The 18,666-nt window shown below is 41.6% G+C and overlaps 1 protein-coding gene across 2 annotated transcripts in view; it reads left to right on the forward strand.

Moving 5' to 3' along the window:
- The window catches only part of TTBK1 (tau tubulin kinase 1), a 114,605-nt gene that overhangs the window by 48,013 nt on the left and 47,926 nt on the right, over positions 1-18,666 (forward strand). The window contains exons 1-4 of one of the 2 annotated variants that reach the window (XM_075147400.1): positions 367-1,648; positions 5,825-5,890; positions 7,428-7,520; positions 8,229-8,354. In XM_075147400.1, the coding sequence (XP_075003501.1) occupies positions 7,431-7,520; positions 8,229-8,354 (216 nt within the window). In that variant the 5' untranslated portion in view covers positions 367-1,648; positions 5,825-5,890; positions 7,428-7,430. Of the gene's footprint in view, positions 1-366; positions 1,649-5,824; positions 5,891-7,427; positions 7,521-8,228; positions 8,355-18,666 lie in introns of those variants that run through there. The other variant, XM_075147399.1, reaches the window with a different exon arrangement.

Here is an 18,666-nt window from a genome sequence, read left to right on the forward strand (position 1 = left end):
ATTTCCATTTCAGTGGTTCCCCTGCTCTGTGTTACAGTGCATGAAAAACTTACCTTACTTGGCACTCCCCATGCTTTCCACGGGGATATTCTGTGCTGCTTGTTCCCCTATGGGACCATGCATGTAAGAAACAAATGCAGCTCTGAGGCCAAAATTCTCTTCTTAAAAATTGAATGATAATTGAATAATAGGATTAGAGCTGGAATAAGCTTTTGATTTAAAAAAAATGCTCATTCTTAGCACAGTTTTTAATGTGAGAAGGGCATCCTCATCTCCAGCACAAGTTCTGCTGCAGGAATCGCATGAGGAAATGGTTGGCGCATGCTATTCAGAAAGACAAAATTATTACCTTGGTCTTTTCTGGTTAAAATCCATTGGAAATTTTGAATTCTTCTAAAGTAAAGAAGGAAAGATTGCATTTTAACTCATGTCCTGGTCTTTTGCTTTGGAAAGAATAGTAGAGGACTATTAAGTAACCTTCTCAAAACTAAATTTCGTGCAAAATCTATGGAATTCTTAGAACTTGCACGTTTTAGGGAAGAGGAATACTGAGACTCAAATAAACTCCATTGGGTTGATTGCTTTTGATTAGTTGATTTCTGCTGGAATAAGTATCTCTCAGCTGAGGTCTTTCCTCAGTTTACTGAATTGAGTTTTAAGGTTATATAATATATTATAATATTAGCTCTTGCCTCTGATCAGTGTGGCCCTCATGTTTCCATACTGTGCAATTCACATCTTAAGATACAGTGACTGCTCACATGGCCTAAAAGCAGCACTGACTTTCATTCTGCTCTCTTTCAAACCACCATGCTGCATCCCACCATGGACAGCAAAGACCCCGCTATTTCTAGGTGGAGCGCTGCAGCAATCATCAGGGAAGGGGAAGATGCCTGAAGTTGGCAGCTATGAAGCTTGTAAAGTTGGCAAGCCAGTGATTGCATGGAAATTGCTGCTGAGAAAGCAAGGTGGTGGTTGCAGAAAAAGCCAAATATCTTGGGTGGGAACCCATGACAATTCAAATGGGGAAGGGGACATCTTTGTTCATTTTTAGAAACTTATGTGCTAATGTTAGAACTTGCTCTGGGCGAAAAGGGCAAGAGATGAGAAAGAGGAAATCCCCTTGCTGGTTATTAGATCAGTTTGATTAGGGGAGGAAGGGAGGTGTAGGTATCAGATAATTTTAGGAAGGAAAATTACGGTAGAACCATACAACTGACCTGTGGTTAGGCTGTATGCATCCCTGCTCTCAACTTTTGTTTTTTATACTATTAGTGTGATATGTGAGCAGGGGGAAGTTAGTCTCTAGAGGGACCCCTCTCACCACTTTACAGAGCACTCACAAACCACGCAGGCTCACCCAACACTTTGTGTCTAAATGAAACTAAATACAACGTGGGCCAACAGCTCTGAGAAGGATGCTGGGAGATGGCAACAGCTAAACAAGGTTCCCAGGTTTCTGGAGGGATACAATATTGAATTGTTTTTTAATTAATTTCTGTTTAATTTTTTTCTCATTTTGTTGGTTTTTATCATGTTTTTCTTTGGGTTTCTCTTTGTTTTACAGTTCTTTTGGGCTCTTCTTTTGAGGCTGTGTTTGATGCGTTGGCTTCCCATCCGCTGCTCGTAACCATCTCTGCTATGAGTTGTGAGTGAGCCATCACCATGCTTCTGGGTTTTCATTTTGTTTTGTGCTTTTGTTATATATGGAAGTCCGAATTACACCTGTTTTTCTTTTTTTCCCTCATGATATGTTTGTTTTTCAGCAGGATCGTGACAACTACCTAAATGTGATGCAGAGGCCTAGAACACTTGGGATTCTGCCTCAGGGGCTGGCAGACATTTGGGTGGTGCCAGAGACTGTGATTTTTGTCGCTTTGAGGCAAGGGGAGGGGAGTTCTCTTATCTTACATTTTTGACTCCAGCTTCCTCTATTCATTTCTGACTCCCCATTGGGATAAAATATGCTGCTGTCATTAATGATTCTACAAAGTCTTGCTGTTTAAATTAGCAAGTCAAAACGCATATAGGAGGTGCAGAATTTGTCTCCACAGAAGAGGTGGAGATGCATATCCCTGCATCTCTCCCATGAGCCTAACTGATGGAAGCAGGAGATTCCTAGAAATCACAGAGATACTTCCTTTTAGTTCAGTTAAAGCTTCCTTTCACCTTTCCTTCTTATCACAACTTTTCCAACAAGTCATTTCAATCCAAGATATATTTCCAAGTGCTTCCCATGATCTGTGGCATTTCCTCTCTTCCCTTACCACCTTCTCTTCGATCTGCGCTAACTTTCTTTTCATTTTCTTACTGCTGGAAATCCTTTTCCTGTTCCAGGAGAAGTGGGTTAATGATCCTAGATGACAGCAGGCCTGCCAGGGGCAAAGGTGGTAGATCTCATGAGGTGTTTCCACAGGCTTCCAGAAAGTTGGGGAGGAACCAGCAGTCATGTTCCATGAGAGTACCACAGGCATAAGAAACGGCAGGAGGAATCCAAATATAAGTTTTTAGGAAGGAAGCTGGAAACTGGGACATTGAAAATACCAATCTGGGGACCAGTGAGGCAAGAGGAAAAGTTTTAATCTCTATGTATGAATGTGGTGTAAGGAGCAGGGATTCAGATTAATGAGGAAATACGAGCACTCCTGAAATAAATGGAGCATATACAGGAAAGACAGACTTCATGTGAATCATAAGGGAGACACTGTTGGCACTTAAAATATAAATGATCATGAGTGTCTGAACTGGAGAATAATGAAAAGCTGATGGGAGCAAAAGAGCACAGTTTGGAACAATGCATCCACTTCATACAGGATTTTGTTACCTAATTCTGTGAGGTAGTGTACATTGCTAATATAGTGAAAGGCACACAGAGTATAATTTTTGCTCTGTGGTAGTGATCTAACACATTCTCCCAAGCTAAAACTCATTTTAAACCAAGCTTCTAACACAATGCAATATACTTCATCTCTCTATCATCTCCCTGACAGCTCTGTGTAATAAATTATTTTAACTTTGTGCTAGACACAGTCTGAATGTAGGAAGAGATATACTTTACCCTTTTTACAGTAATACTGATACGGAAAAATTAAAAAATAAATCATGCAAGGTTTAAAATTGTATTTCAGCTTGGTAGCTTATTACCTTCTTATCATTTTGGGGATTCAAATCAGTTGGGTTATATATGATTCCACAGTTTGAAGCTCCTAACTGTTACAATTTCAGTTCTGTGTCAAATGAGGACCGGTGTGGACAGCAAGGATGATTTATCCAGGCTCTTTTCCACTGCTGGGCAATGCAGTGGTGGGATGAAATTTATAAACTGGAAGAAATTAGGTGTGTAAAGAAATCATCTGGAAAATTAATGTTGATGAATTCAGAAGAAAAGTCAATAACGGTTGGGTATACTGCATGTGCTACAATAAATACTGTTTGTTTGGATGAAAAACAAGGTATCTCCACAGCCATGGAAATATTTGATTGCAGTGATCAGTGACAAAGTCAAAAGGCATGACTAATTGCCTTGTGACTGGCAGGGCAGTCAAATATGGTTAAAAGAGGTGAAACCTTTATGAGAAAAAGATGCTGTTAACACAGTTAGCATCTGCCTATTTTGTTCAAAGCTCTAAACATCCTGTCAAAACAATTGCAAAGTCATGCTCAGTTGCAGTGCTCTCCCTTCGCAGAGGTACCACATGAGAAAGGACTGGAGAGAGAGCCCTTCAGGTTGAGCTGTAGGACTGGTTTGGTGAACTGTTTCATGTTGACTGTGTGACAGATGCACAGTTAAAAGATGGCTGGGCTTTTGGTTTGCTTCTGAAAGAGGAGGGGAATACATTTGTAAACTGCCTAGCGCTGGTTTCAGAATAGATCTAATTAAAGACTGCAAAGATAGCCTGTCTGCCAGAAATAGTAAGTATTGATCTAAAAAGATTTTCAGAGACATTGCCAACCATACTGAAACCAGCACATGTGATACTTGGTTCAGTACATACACAGTTGATAACTGAAGACATTGAAGTACAGAAAGAACAAACTCCCATGGACTGCAAAAGTTGAACAATATTTGTTCTGAAAACATGACGAGTTACACACTAGAATTGTTCACAATATGCTCTTATTTTATGGCTCATGAAAAGTATCCAAACACACTAGCTTCCACTCATAACGGAAAAGAGGAATGTCCTCTTGCTTTTCAATATGTAGAGGCCATTTATGGTGATGGCTGATTCCAACAGATGTATTCCAGTGGACACTATTCTGCTTTTCAGGAACTCACAACACTGGAATTCTGAAAAATATTTTGCAGTCATTTGTCAGTGGGAATCCTGAGTTTATGCTCCGGGAAGAATGAGGTTCACGATCATGAATGTAATCTCGACTATTACCTGCTGCTAAATAAGGAGCATATAGCTCAAGCTGGTGTACTGCAACATTAAATGCTGCATTAAGCGCATGGGATATGCATACGGGTTCTCCTTGGGGACTATTTGATTAACATAAAGGAGTTGTAAGATAGACTTGTAGCTTTTGTGGCTTGGAGTCACTATAACTTAAGAGCTGCATTATACACCATTCAAGTGTGTGTTAGTGGCACAGTGTTGGTAAACTTGTTTAAAAAACATTTGAACTTTTATTCTTTCTGAGAGTGTTGAAACTCAGAGCAACTTTCCTGCACCCAAAAGGAAGCAACTGAATTATATGCATTTAAACTGACAGAAGGGTGCCCTAGAATAAAAGTACAGAGTTTTAGGCTTAGTTCTGAAAGCATGGGCACAGCTGAAAGAACAAACATGAATCAACTGACCTAACTGGGAAAAGTTGCCCAATTAAAGTTGTTATTAATGTGCTCAAATTTCTGCAAGAGTGGGATCTTAATTATGAGTATGTTTAGTTCTTTGCCCAAGCTTAGCCTTATGATGGAAGATGTCTGGGCCTGAACCTGGTTTTGCCACACGAATTTTGAAAACTGCTGTTAACTCTGGTGCTTCTAGCTAAGCTGAAAGGATTTGGTGGACATCATTATTTAAATGCAATTTTTTCAGAACAATTACATATTCAGTAAGTGAACTCACATGGTCTAATGTTCTTGTGGAGGCAGCAGTGGAAAGAGTTGGAAGTGTTGCTCAGCCCCCAGAACAGAGAAAGCCTCCGGCTCGAAGGAAGAGTCACGGGAAGACTGCCTTCTTCCCAAGGCCACTGTTATCAAGCCTTCACTTCCCAAGGATGCGAAAAACAAGAGAATCAGAGGAACAGAAAATAAAGATACATGGTTTAGGATATACTGGGAAGTATCTGGGGAAAAAAACAAGAACTCTGAAAGTCAGAGGTTCTTAATTTGTTTAAGTCTTACAGAGGTTCTTGATAAGCAGTGTCAGCAAACATGTATGGTCATCTGCCCTGTGTCAGAGTAGGGGATCCCCGTTCTTGTCCTGACCAGGCTGCCCTCAGGCTTTGCTTAGCTTATGTTATTCATGACTCAGTTTTGCACTTGCGCTTCTTTACTAGCTTTTCCCTTGACCTGGAGTTTAAAAAGGAAAATATGATCTTGGATAATGTTCTTAGCTCCATGCCTAGACTATTACTATTCTAACCTATCACTGTAACCACCTTGCCCTCTCTGTAAAATACGCTTTTCTATAAATGCAGAATTGGAGAATGCTGTCTGTTTAGCTGGCTGCTAGAGCAGATGAAGGCAGTAAAAGCTTTGTATCCCTTGGGTACATATGAAATAACAGTATAGACGAGAAGTTCTCAGGAGTTAGCTGCACAAGGGATTTAGAAATCTGCTCTGTCTCTGAGATTTTCCATTGTCTCCCTTCAGCCTCGCAATGTTGCTGGTTTTCGAGGAACGGTCCGCTATGCTTCGGTGAATGCACACAAAAACCGAGTGAGTATTTTTAGGTTATAAGGAGTTAACAGCAAGGTTATTTCTTCAGAAACCTGTTCTCAGGAGCAGAGGAGTAAGAGGTGCGAGTTCTGGTTTGTCACCTACAGAAGTTAGTATACCAGATGAATTCCATTAGGTGGTCAAAGCTGTTGACTGTAAGATCAAAATTATGATTCAGCTATTGGATCCTCTCTAGTTGGCAGCCTTAATAATTGTAATTATTGCATTATCAGACACTTTTTAAGAGGAAAAAAAAAAAATGCTAAAGTGAAATCAGGTGCCAGGCTGCTTGCTGCTAGTTTCTAGCAGAACTTGGCTGTGAATTACCAATTGCCAGGTCCCCAGATCCATTCTCCACCTGGAATTTTTACTATTAACATCATGCTGTCAGGTGAAGAGCCACCTAGTGAAAGCTAGGTATATTTTTCCCTGAAAAGAGCCATTATTTACATAGTGTCTGGCCTGTTTCATTCTAAACGCTTCCAGAAGTCTCATCCAACATTTTTCTCAAAACACTCATTTGTCCTACTTCAGTAATGTTCCTGTGTAGACAGTAAACCACATCCTCTGGTTCTGCTGCTAAGTGCTTGCCAGATGGAAACTATCAGCCCTCCTGCATTACCTCCAGGTTTCTGGCCTTATTTGGGATGAGTCTGTAGGATGACCTGTGGCATATGAGGAAGTTTCAAGTTCTTTTAGGGAAAGAAGTTATTGTCTGCAAAAGGTGGGAAGTGTGATGTGGGGAGGGCAGTTGAATGCCATCATGAATTCATTCTGTTTCCTGGGAGACACTGAGAAACCTGAGGTATAATTTTTGGAAGAGCTGAATAGTGCCAGTTGTAGCTGGCATCAGCTGAATGTATATTTAGGCACAAAAATTGCTGTATAATACATGCTATTCTGAGAAATAATGTTCTAGACATTGGATGTTGAGCACCAAAAATTACTTCAAAAAATTGTGCTTTGACAATTTCAGCCTTAATCTGCATGTTTCAATTTCCCATTTGCTAGGCCAGGAGGAAAGTGGTATGTGGAAATGTTATAAATCTGTAAATTGTTGTGGTGCTTGATGATGAATGTTTTGCAAAAGCCCTTGAGTAAATGCTGTCTTTTGAAAAGAGTTTGAATGATATTTAGCTTAAAAATAATAATAGAAAAGACTTTCTACACACAGTTTGGTTTTCTTAATCTAGGTAATTCCACATCCCATTAACAAATATTCCACTCCTGTATACTCAGTGAGGGAGAGTACGATAGAAAACTTGTTCTTTGTTGTATAGGTAAAAAACTATTTCCTAATATATTCACAAAAAGGAAAACAAAACAGCTTATTCAGGGTGACTGTATTGACGTTGCCAAGTTTAATAAATGTTTGATTTTGCATCTGTAGTCTTTAACCTGGCTTCTTTAATCATTGAATGGGAAGTATGACTTCTCTTCCTGCTTTTTAAAATGTGGTAGCTCATCTGGAGAGCACAGCTGGACTACTGAGCAGCATGGAACTTTGCTCCTCAGTCTTCGTCTCTCTTTTCTCCAGGAGATGGGTAGGCATGATGATCTGTGGTCCCTCTTTTATATGTTGGTGGAGTTTGCGGTTGGTCAGCTTCCATGGCGAAAGATCAAAGATAAGGTAGGAAACCTAGTGTCTGTGCCTGGGATAGGGTGCTACATTTTTATTATTATGACTCTTATTATTCCTCCTGCAGCTCAGTGCAGCTTTTTGCTGAAGTAAAGCCAGAGCCTGCTTTTCATCAGATCTTGCTGCAAGATGCTAACCTGCTTTTGTGTGTTCAGACACACAGCGTGGAGCTTGTCTTATTTGGAATAGCTAGACGTTTTCTTATGCATGTTGTTAATCATATTTGATCAAGCAACTTTGACTTTGTTCTTGCAAAGCAAACAACAAAAGTGAAAAGGCTGAGCTGTCCTTTTGACAAATAAACAGAGCCTTTAGAAAGGTGGGAGGATAATGCTTTGCCATGCCAAACAAGCCAAATGAGAATTGCAACTGGAAGGTTAAACAGGATAAAGCTAACTGTTCATGTTGTCGTGGAAATACTTTGTGCTAGAGAATAAAATCCTGGAAAGAAATAGGTCACCTGTGCAGAAAGCTCTGCTAAAGGGACAGCTTCTGAAGAGTGTTTCCAACTCAGGATTCCCCTTTGACCTTTGCCTGCAGTGATCAACCTCACTTTGCTAGGGACAGCACAGTGCCAGGTCTAAGAAGAGGCCACGTTCCAGGAATGACAAGACTAGATGGTATTCAGGAATGATAAGACTGTATGAATATGAAGCAATAGAAGAGATTCTTGCCTCTGAGATATTTTCTTTTTTCCAGGAGCAGGTTGGCATGATAAAAGAAAAGTACGAGCACCGAATGCTGCTAAAACACATGCCTTCAGAGTTCCACCTTTTTCTGGATCATATTGCAAGCCTAGACTACTTCACCAAGCCAGACTATCAGGTAGGAGCCGTTCTTTGTTACCAGTCTGATGCATGGCACTCTGGATTGGCATCTGGATTTTCTAACATTTCCATGCACTTGTTCATATCTGGCTGAGGAATACCTTTCCTAGGACCAGGAGGAAAAGGTTGGACTGTACAGTTCTTCAACATCTCAAAAGTTTTTTTCTCCTTGTACCACCTTGTCCAAAATAATCTTGTACTCCAGACCAGAAAGCTCTTCCCAGCAACAGAGTACTTTTGGCTTTCATTAAAACACAGAAGTTTTGAGATACTCCAAATGTGACGGAATTTTAGCACAGCTTGCCAAAGTCTGCAAAGAGCCTATGCCAACAGCTCAACAGTGCACACCAACCCCTTTGTTTTCCTGCAGACTCATATGGGCCTTAGCTATTATTATCTCTTTCTTTAATATTCATCTTAACATTTTTTTTTCTCCCATTCACTGTTTGCTATCAGCATATATGTGATCAGTTACCGTAGCTCAACTAACACAATATAACTGAGACAACCTTGATTCTGTGTCCCTTTTTTATCGCAGTGGTTTTCTCTGTACATTAAAGCCAGAGTGATGAAAACAACATTTTATTAGCAGATCTGTGCCTGCTCCTGTTGATAGTGCATCAAATGAGTGGGAAAATGGTAGGAGGGTGTTCCAGCAAACTCTCTCCAACAGTGCTTTTGTATTTTAGCCACGTACATGTTGCAGCATAGCAACCACAACTTTTTTAAAAAGGAAAAAAAAAAAGGCAAATACTTTCTGGATAGTACAGTGGAAAAATAACATTTGCCACTAAGATGGAGGGCTATAGAGGGATGGAGGTAGACTGAGGAGATGCTGACTGAGCAGGATTTGTTTAGCCTGGAGAAGAAAAGTCAAAGAGAGGATCTGATTGCTGTCTTCTACTGCTTCAAGGATGGTTTTGGGGAGAATAGAGGCAGACTTTTCTCAGAGGCAGCAAGGGAAATTGTGACTAAGTCTAGGGAGGGGCGGAAATCAGAATGAGGGTTCTTAAGTATGGAACAGGTAACTAAAGAAGCTGTGGAATTTCCATCCTTGGGGATTTCCAAAAGTTGACTGGATGAGGAACCTGATCTGACTTTGCAATTAGTCCTGGTTTGAGCAGGTGGTTGGATTAGAGATCTCCAAAGCTCCTTTTAAACCTACATGCTCCTATATTCTATTCCAATTTAAAATAATTGTGTCCTAACAGTACTGAAAAGCCATCCTTGAGATGGAAATGGAAGAAGATGTTTCCAGACAATTTTAGTGCAGTACAAGTCACAAACAGCTCTTTCACAGTAGCAGATTTGTCTGAAGCTGTGAATTGCCTCTTTGCCTTCAGTTTCTTGCAGGTGCAGCTCTGGGAAGAAGCCTCCAAAAGGGAACTCCCCACAAAAGTCTGGCACCTGCAGCTTGCCACCAAACACTGATTCTTCTAGCTTGACTTGGAGGCCTATTCCAGCCAGCAAATTCTCCAAACATCTCAGCTCCAGAGATGTCTTTATATTGATTTATCTGGATTTATTACTGTGAAAGATTAAAAAGTATATCAAATGGCATCTGAATTTGTCACCAGTACCAGATCCTCAGGAAAATTAAGGAAATTGGGGAAGTATGTCTACTAATATATAAAGTCATGGTTTATTTAAAAATTGGAATGACAAGATTAGAAGTAAGGAAACAGAATAAAACATATATGAATATAATTTGAAGTTACAGTTCACCATTTCCCTTCCTAGCTCTTTAATATATTTCAATTTAAGATGTATGCTAATCAGCAGGTGAGGATTATGACTCTGAATGCTGTCCTGTAGCTGGACAGGTTTGGTGTTTCATGCAGCTACCCAGCTCTAGTCAACCTCCGAGTTCTCCTCTTTGAGAGAAATTATGATGAAAGGGCAGCCTCACTGGGCTGGAGAAAAGGTTTGTCTGCCCTAGTAGCATGTCTCCAACAGTCTTGTCTGTGGGAGGATTCTAAAAGAATGAGCATTCAGTGACATTTCCCCAGAAAACTCTCAAAGCTTGAGGATCGAGGATTCTTGAGGCTCAAGAATCTCCTAAACCAAAAATGTCTCTGTATTTCATAGCCCTCAATGAATTTGTCTTCCATAACTTGTCCAGTCTCCTCCTGAATTCATGTAAACCTTTAGCATCCATCATGTGACAGGCAGGCACCACAACTTAAATGCTTGCTGTGAGAAGAACTACTTTCTTCTGTTTGTTCTAAACTTGCCACCTGCCAGCCTTATTTAATTCCTGTTATATCTTGGACATAACTGTGAACGCTGGTCCTAGTCCCTCTGTCGCTTCCCAGACACACAGAATCTTACAGACCTCCATGGCATTGCTCTTCAGTTACTCTTTTGCGCAGACTGAAGGATCCTAGTCTACTTACTTGCTTTTTGCCCAGAAGGAAACCTTTCCGGACCTTTGGTTTGTGTCCTCCTCTGAACCTTGTCCAATTGTACCTTTGTGAGGTGAGGACTTGCCAGCATTGCATGTTCAAGATCTATGTAGCCCATGAAGTGATAAACTGCAGTTACAATGTTCTGTTCCATTCCTAAGACTTTCTAATATTCTATCTGTTTTATCCACTGATAACGCAGTTTTGATTGCTCCCATCTCCATATACCAAGTAAAGCTTTGGCTTCTTTTGCAGTAGCATGAAGTTTTGGTAAAATCCTTCCTCTCCCACCTCCATCATTTTGAAGTGGGGAATGATGCATAAACGCTGCATGTGAGCATACGATAATAAGATCATTCCAACTGCTCCCTCCTCCCTCACTGTCTGAATTCTGATGTATTATCTCTCTAACTTCTCCTGATGTATGTCTTCTGGCTTTGCAGGATGCTGGATATCATAGGATGCTTTTGGCTTTAGAAAGAGGCCAGACATGAATGTAAGAAGAGCCATACTGCGTCAGCCCCTCCTTTCTTGCTCATTTGTAAATGTGGACAGAAAATAGGGGACTGGCCACTGCTGCTGTCCTCCTTGCTCCAAGTGGTCAATGCCCTGAAGTTTGCAATCTTTTTCTTCAGCTCTGCCACCATCATCATCTGGGATTGTCCATCTAGGCAGATATGCTAGTGTGAAGGATGGGAAAGGGAGAGGGGTGAAGTACACCTGTAGCCCTCACCACCATTGTGCAGCACACCTTAACTGTTGCATGAAGGAAAAGCAACTGCGTCTGCTGTCTTCAGACTTGTTTTATCACTGTCACAAGAAAAAAGTTTTAGGGGTGGAAGGCAATGCAGATACTTCATCTCAGTGACCCCATGACTTCTCCCTCTCCCCATCCTTCCTTCTCCATATTGTTGTTTTTAAAAAAAAAAAAAAGGCGAAAAAACCCAACCAAAAAAAAACCAGTCCTCTCCCACTACTCAGAGCCGTATTTCTCTCTCTCTCTCTCTCTCTCTCTCTCTCTCTCTCTCCATCCACCCCCTAGCCTGGCTTATGGCTTTTTCTGTCTTTGTGTGAATTCGCTCCTCTCTGTCTCCTAGTTTTGCAATTCTCCTACTCACATCCTTGACCCTATGTGATTGTTTTTTTCTTTTTTGCACTTGTTAGCCACCATGATTATCTCTTGTTTGCCTCAATTAAGTAATCACACTACTGTCTTTTCCCCTACCACCTCTGACTGGGAAGATCATAATCCTCCTTAACACATGAAAATAACATTGCTAACACTCAGGCCTACAGCTGACGCTCTGCAGCATCCAAGTAGTCACCTGCCTTGGGGGAAAAAGGGGATTGTGTGTCTGCAGCCGGTTCACTCTTACTTAGCCAGTGACCTTACCTGGGCCCAGAAGCTGATGGGATGGTGAGCCTGTTCTTCCTGGACCTACTCCCCATGGCGGTGAAGGTTGCCAAGATCATAGTTGGTCACAGACGGTGGCTCTAGATCCATGGGAAGTGTCTTAACTATTGACATCTATGCCCCAAGGCCAAGCCATCCAAAAGTGTTCGTCAGTTGTCTTCTGCCTTCCCTTGCCATTTTAGATCCTCCTAAGCACACTTCATATTGAGTGGCAATTTTATCACAGTTCTGGGCCCCTGAGATCATGTCAGAAGAGAGGGATACCAGGCTGTGACTGAAGACTAAGTGTGACTGGAGGCCGCTAATCTCTGATGGATAGATGGCACAAGCTTTGCCTAGGCATAGGTGAAGAAAATGATGGTAGAATAAAATAGAGTTGGGCTGTCACGTGATGGATCTTACTTCCACCTTGTGGTTTTGCACTTCTTGGGCTCACAGCCTCCGACATCAGGCCTGTCCCTTTAATGGATCATTGTCAGTATTGGTTGATGGTTAGGATCAAACTTTTAGCACTTTCACAGCAGGAGGATGTGGGCATTAAAGCAACATTTTTGGGTTTTCTGACTCATTTGAAAGCAAGAGACACACGCCTTTTCCCTGGCATAGTGAAGATAGGATGTGAGAAAGGTGCATGAAAATCTTTTCTACTACAGTTGCATGCTAGGCCCAACTGGTAGAGGGATAGTTTCAGGTATGGCTGGGGAGGTGGCTGACTTCTCTCCCCAAAGATCCATCTTTTTGCAATGAGTGTCAGAAAAGGAATGGTAACGTTTGGTCCTGAAATATTATAGGAATCAGGGTGCCTTTGCCTGGGAGCCCATCAGATTCCCTCAGCTGGTGGATTGTGAATTGTATTTCACCCAAGAATAAGTGATCACATCACCTGTGATTGTGTAAGAGAATGTCTGTCTTGTACGCATCCAGAGCAGATGTGGGAAGGTAAGAGCTTTGTACATGGACCTCTTCCTTTCAGATCCAGTCAACACCAGATATTGTCAGAGCATTTGGGAAAGACTCCCAACACTGGACAACCAGTGCCAGTTTGAGCTCTCTCATGCTGGCCAAGTTATTGGAAGTCTTCCATTGTAGGCTTAGTGTTTTCTCCCCAGGCATCCCTCTAGGGCTTACAAACACATATCAGGAGCATTCCCTTGTCAAAAGGGGACCCCTGCCACTTAAGAGGTGTGCCTAATATTTATTCTTCAATACTGTGTTGGGGATTATAGTGCAGATTAGAAACTTGAGCAAGACCAACTTGCCACACCTGAAGTTTGTGCTGAAAGGTTCCATCTTCCTAGACACTAGATGAGCCCTGAAGAATTCAAGGCTGGAGCATCTGGACAATCCATAACTATTTTGGGACCTTTTTCACCTGGTATTTCAGGATTGACTATGATTCATTTCCTGAACCTTGGCCAGGAGAAGGCATTTGACAAGATGTATCATGACAGTTTAATGGATAATTTCTGCACAATTGGCTGCTTCTCTCTTATTCTGTGAGGCATCAGCCCAAAATATGGTATGCTACTACAAAATGTGCAATTAAGTTTTATGTCCTCATGGACATTAACATCTTTAATAGAGAAACATGTTGGGCCTCTTCTTTGTCCTACCAGTGGTTTTGATACTCAAAGAGTTGGAATTGCACATTGTCTTGTGGAAGTTGACATGCTCTGATGGGACATGATCTAGACCTGGCCTATAGCCTGACAAGCCATGCCCTCACCAGCCTACATCTACTGAGTCATGAGTCCTTGTCCAGTGCTAGGGAGGGAAAGGTACCACGAGGGTTCCCTAGTTCCCATTGCTGTGATGCAGTTTGGTTTATCCAATGTATTTTCTTTATTGTTTATCCCTTTCTGTTGTTAAATCTGGCCCAATAGAAAGCTCAGGAGTCTGAACAGCCCTAAAGGGGCAAAGCTGATCCCGTCCATGCTTTGCCCCTGTTTCAGAAACATTCTCCTGTGACTCTGATAACCTTCCAAGGGAAAATTCTGTATTTCTTCTCACTGGGGTGCTATGGATGTCTGCTTACCCTGTAGGTGGGGAAGAGGATCTGATCTGCATCTGTAGCCATTGCCTCCCTTCTCTTTCTGGACCCTGGAGAGGTGGAGTGATTGCTGTACAGTGCAGCTAGTCTGAATGAAATATACTGCCTTGTGCCTTTCTTGTTACCTCCCAGGGTTCCAGAATGGCCAACATTCCTTTATATATGAGGAATTCCCAGTGAGACCTATCCAAACTGTTGGTCTTCCACCACAACTTCCCTATGACTTGGAAGCTCTTTTCCAAGTAAGGCCAACTACAGGCACCGTGATAATGGGTTGCTTTCATAGGTCCCTGTCTGCATGTGGTATAGAGCTGTTGAGTGTACTGCAGGTTAATCCTTTCTGGTAGCTTCATGATTTGAGCTTAATTTTTAGGTTACAATTAGGTGTACATAACTTTTACCTGATGCATGGATGACAGACATATGCATTATTCTCAACCAGTAGAAAGAAATTGGAATATCTTCCTGCATCAAGGAAGTCTTACGAGAAGATGTTACTTGGTCATCTGCTGCCTTTTCCTATGTTCCCTTATGACCTGTGTTCCCTCAGCCTTCCCTGAAGTTTCTTCATCTAGCCTCAAACCCCATCAAATGGTTACTCGTAAAGTTTTTGAAAAAAAAGGTAATATTGTTCATGTATGCACATGCTTCATAATCACTTTCCTTGTTTTTGTGTTCTGTCCAGACACCAAAAGGCTAGGTCTGTTACTGCCAAGAAAATATGGCAGGTCAGCCTCTATCTACCCTTAGGTCCATGGTATACAAACTAAAAAATTCTTAATGGAGTGGTGTATACAGGCATAGCTATGGTGGACATTATATTCTTGCTGAAGAGGGATGCTGGGCTCATTATGAAATAACTACTTTTGGAAAGCATGTCCAGGTACATGAAAGATTAGAAGGGGACTGGGAAGAGCCAGCATGGAATTATCCAGGACAGAGCATACCTGACCAACCTGACCAAACCTCCTTCTGTGAGGAGGTGATTTCTTCTATGGATGCAGAGAGAGCAGTGAATGTTATCTATCTTGACGTTACAGTCTCTCATAATGTCTTCGTAGCCAGATTGGAAAGAGATGGTTTGAATAAGTGGACCACAAGGTTGGTGGCAAATTGTCTGGATTGCTGGGTGTCAGAGGGTTGTGATCAGCGATGCAAAGTTCAGTTGGTGGCTAGCCACTAGTGTTATCTCTCAGGAAACAGTACTGGAGCTAATAGTGTTCAGTGTCTTCATTAAAGACCTGGACGATGGGATAGGGGGACAGAGCACACTCTCAGCCAGTTCTGGGCAGTACTGATTCTCAGAGAGACCTTGACAGGTTTACAGGAACCTCATGAGGTTCAGCAAAGGCAAGTACAAAGTCCTGCACTTGAGATGGAAAAAACAGTACAGGCTGGGGATCAACTAACTGGCTAGGGAGGAGCTCTGCTTCTGCAGACCTGTATGTCTTAGTGGTGACCATGAAACAGTAGCGTGTCCTTGTGACAAAACACAGTAACTGCATGTTGGGCTGTATTAGGAAGAGCATGGCCAGCAGTGTAAGGGAAGTGATTATTCCATTCTGTTAGGCACTTGTTAAATCACATCGGGAAAGCTGTGTCCAGTGCAAAAAAGACATACAAACCGGAGTGAGCCCAGTGGAAAGCCACCAAGATGACTGGGAGTAGAGCACATGCCATAAGAGAGGCTGAAAGAAGTGGGTTTCTTTGACCTTAAGAAGGGAAGGATCAAAGGGGATCCTGGTTTTGCCTTCTGCTACCTATAGGGAAGACTGAGCTTGACTCTTCTGAGGTGCACAGCGAAACAATGAGATGCAATTGATGCAATCCACAACAAAGGAAATTGCAGTTGGCTCTATGGGAAAAAGTTATCACCACGAGGATGTCAAACAGTAGTGGGATCTTCATCCTTGGAGATTGTCAGAACGTAACTTGACAGGGCATTGAACAAGTTGATCTGACTTTGAAACTGGATCTGACTTGAAGGTAAGCCCTACTTTGAGTAGGGGGTGGACTAGGTGATCGTCTGAGTTCCCTTGCAACTTAAAGATCTTTTGAGTTCTAGCCCTCTGCATCTGTAGCACCTCCTGCCAAGGCTCTCGCTGTGCTCCTTATCTGACATCCTGTGTAACTGAGGGATCTCTTGTCATCTTCCTCCTGGCTCTGCCAAGTTAGCTGTTCTTGGGCCCAGCAGAAGGAAACTCAGTATGGGAGGCTTGTAGTGACTGTGGAAACTCTTCTGGTCCCTAATAATATTATGTCTGCAGAGGATCCCTAGACGGGATCCAGTAACTCTGCATGACTTTTGGGAGCAGTGGTTGTTGTTGGGATTGTTCTGTGCCGTATCCCGCTCCACTTCCCTCCTTGTAAAGCTTTGACCTTTCATCAGAAGTATAAAGGGTTCAAAGGGTTCAGAGAAAGCTGAGAACGCTCAATAAGACCATGGAAAGGCTTGAGAATAATGGCAGCTGAGGACACTAGTATCCTTCAGCCTGTGAAAAAAGACCCTACAGGGAATACAGTAGAGGTCTGTAAAATCCTGAATGGCCTCCAAGGTCAAATGAAAGTGTTACAGAAGAATTTATAGCAGAAAGTAACAAAAGTTGTTTTGACTGAGTGGATCCTTTACAGCATGAATGAATGCTAAGAATAAGACAGCTGAACTTCTAGTTTTAGCATGTGGTTTCTTACTTCAGACTGCTTCAGTATCAAAGGAATGGAAGGCAGCAGAAGCAATACCAATTTTTAAATGGCTTCAGAAGATACCAGTCCCTGACACTGATATGTAAATCACAAAGAATCAGAAACTGTGATAAAGGCTGGGATTAGTGGACAAATGGGTGAGGATGATCTAATGAGCAGAAGTCAGTATGACTTTTATAAGGGCATCTGTCTACAAATGTATGGAGTTCTTGGAAGGAGTCGTTGAGGATGTGGGGTATTAATTTCTAAAAGACATTTGACAGTAATCCTTGCCAAAGTAGCAGTCAGAAAGCAAATATAATCCTAAGAATAATTAGAGTAGTATTAGAGGGTAAACAGAAAATATCCTTATACTACCATGTAAATCTGTGTGAAGCATACTCTTAAATACTGTGTGTAGTTCCATTCCTGCATCTCAAAAAGGATTAAATCAGAGAAGTTGTAGGGAAGGGTAACAAGGAGGATAGAGATCCAGATATGGAAAGACTAATTAGACTAGGACAGTACACTGAAAAAAAGAGAGGACTGACATGTACGTGACATCTTTAAAATAAAAGGCAGAATGGCAAGAAGTGAATGGATAGAGAATGATTGTTTTCTGCTTCTTCTGATATGAAAATGAGGAACTGCCAAATGAAATTAGCAGGTGGCAGGTTTGAAGGAGCAAAGAAGGTAGTTCATATAATTGGTGCATTCTTTGCCATAAGATAGGTGTAGTCCAAAAGCTTATGTATTCAATAAGTAATTAGGCAAATTCATGAGAAAAGGTCCATCTAAGGTTACTAAATACCAGAAATGCATTTACTAAAAGCAAGATTTGTAACCCTTTAGTTACTCACATCAGTTTTGAGCAAGAAATTCCCTGCCAACAGAAGCAGCACAACTCCCATTTCCATCGGAGTTGAAAAGGAGCATCATGACATGAGGCTAACAAGCAGAAACACAATCCTATCATATTAAACTGTCACAACAGTAAAATCCCTTTCAAATCAAAGAAGCTGCTACTACTGCTATGTCATGTCCACTCTCTGGAGAGGTGTTACCTGTTCCTTGGTCTGACCGACAGTCAACTCTGGGAATTCTTTTAATCAAACGTAGTGCCACTGCAGGAGTGGAGCACCTAATTCTAGGATTCTAGGTCACAAAAAGGAGGAGAAAGACGGCTCAACAGAAAGCTGCAAATAGGCATTTTACTGCAGTTTGGTGGAAGGTAGTAGGAAATGGCAGACTCTCCTGGCCTTCTGATCATGGTGATAAACAGAACTGGAATATAAATGCAAACAAATAGGGGGGTTGTTCATGGTAATTTTTATTCATAACTTATGGCTAATTCTATGCCATAAGCCAAATGTATTTGTCACCATATTCTCTCTCCATATAGACTTTAGGCTGAATCCTCTCAGTTCTGCATTATTTAGCTGAATAATTTTATTAGAAATGCAGGACCTCACATATGGCTGTGTTGGCCTGTAACATTCAGTTTCCCTTTGACAGATTTCCCTGGGTAACACACTGTTGCATGGAGCACTGTTGCCAGTAGTTTCATTCTTTCCTAAAGAATATCTGTTCTTAGAAAGCAACAAGCATAAACCATGTCAGCGTGAGCATTTGTACCTGCCGTCTTATAAAGAAAATTGTATCATCCCTTTTACAGTTTTATTTTCTTCTGTAGCCAAATATGGCAGGCCACATTGTGCATAAGCGTATCATAGGACTCCTGACCAAGCTGTATTTGAGC

This window comes from Calonectris borealis, chromosome 3 (assembly GCF_964195595.1).
Source record: "Calonectris borealis chromosome 3, bCalBor7.hap1.2, whole genome shotgun sequence".
NCBI lineage: Eukaryota > Metazoa > Chordata > Aves > Procellariiformes > Procellariidae > Calonectris > Calonectris borealis.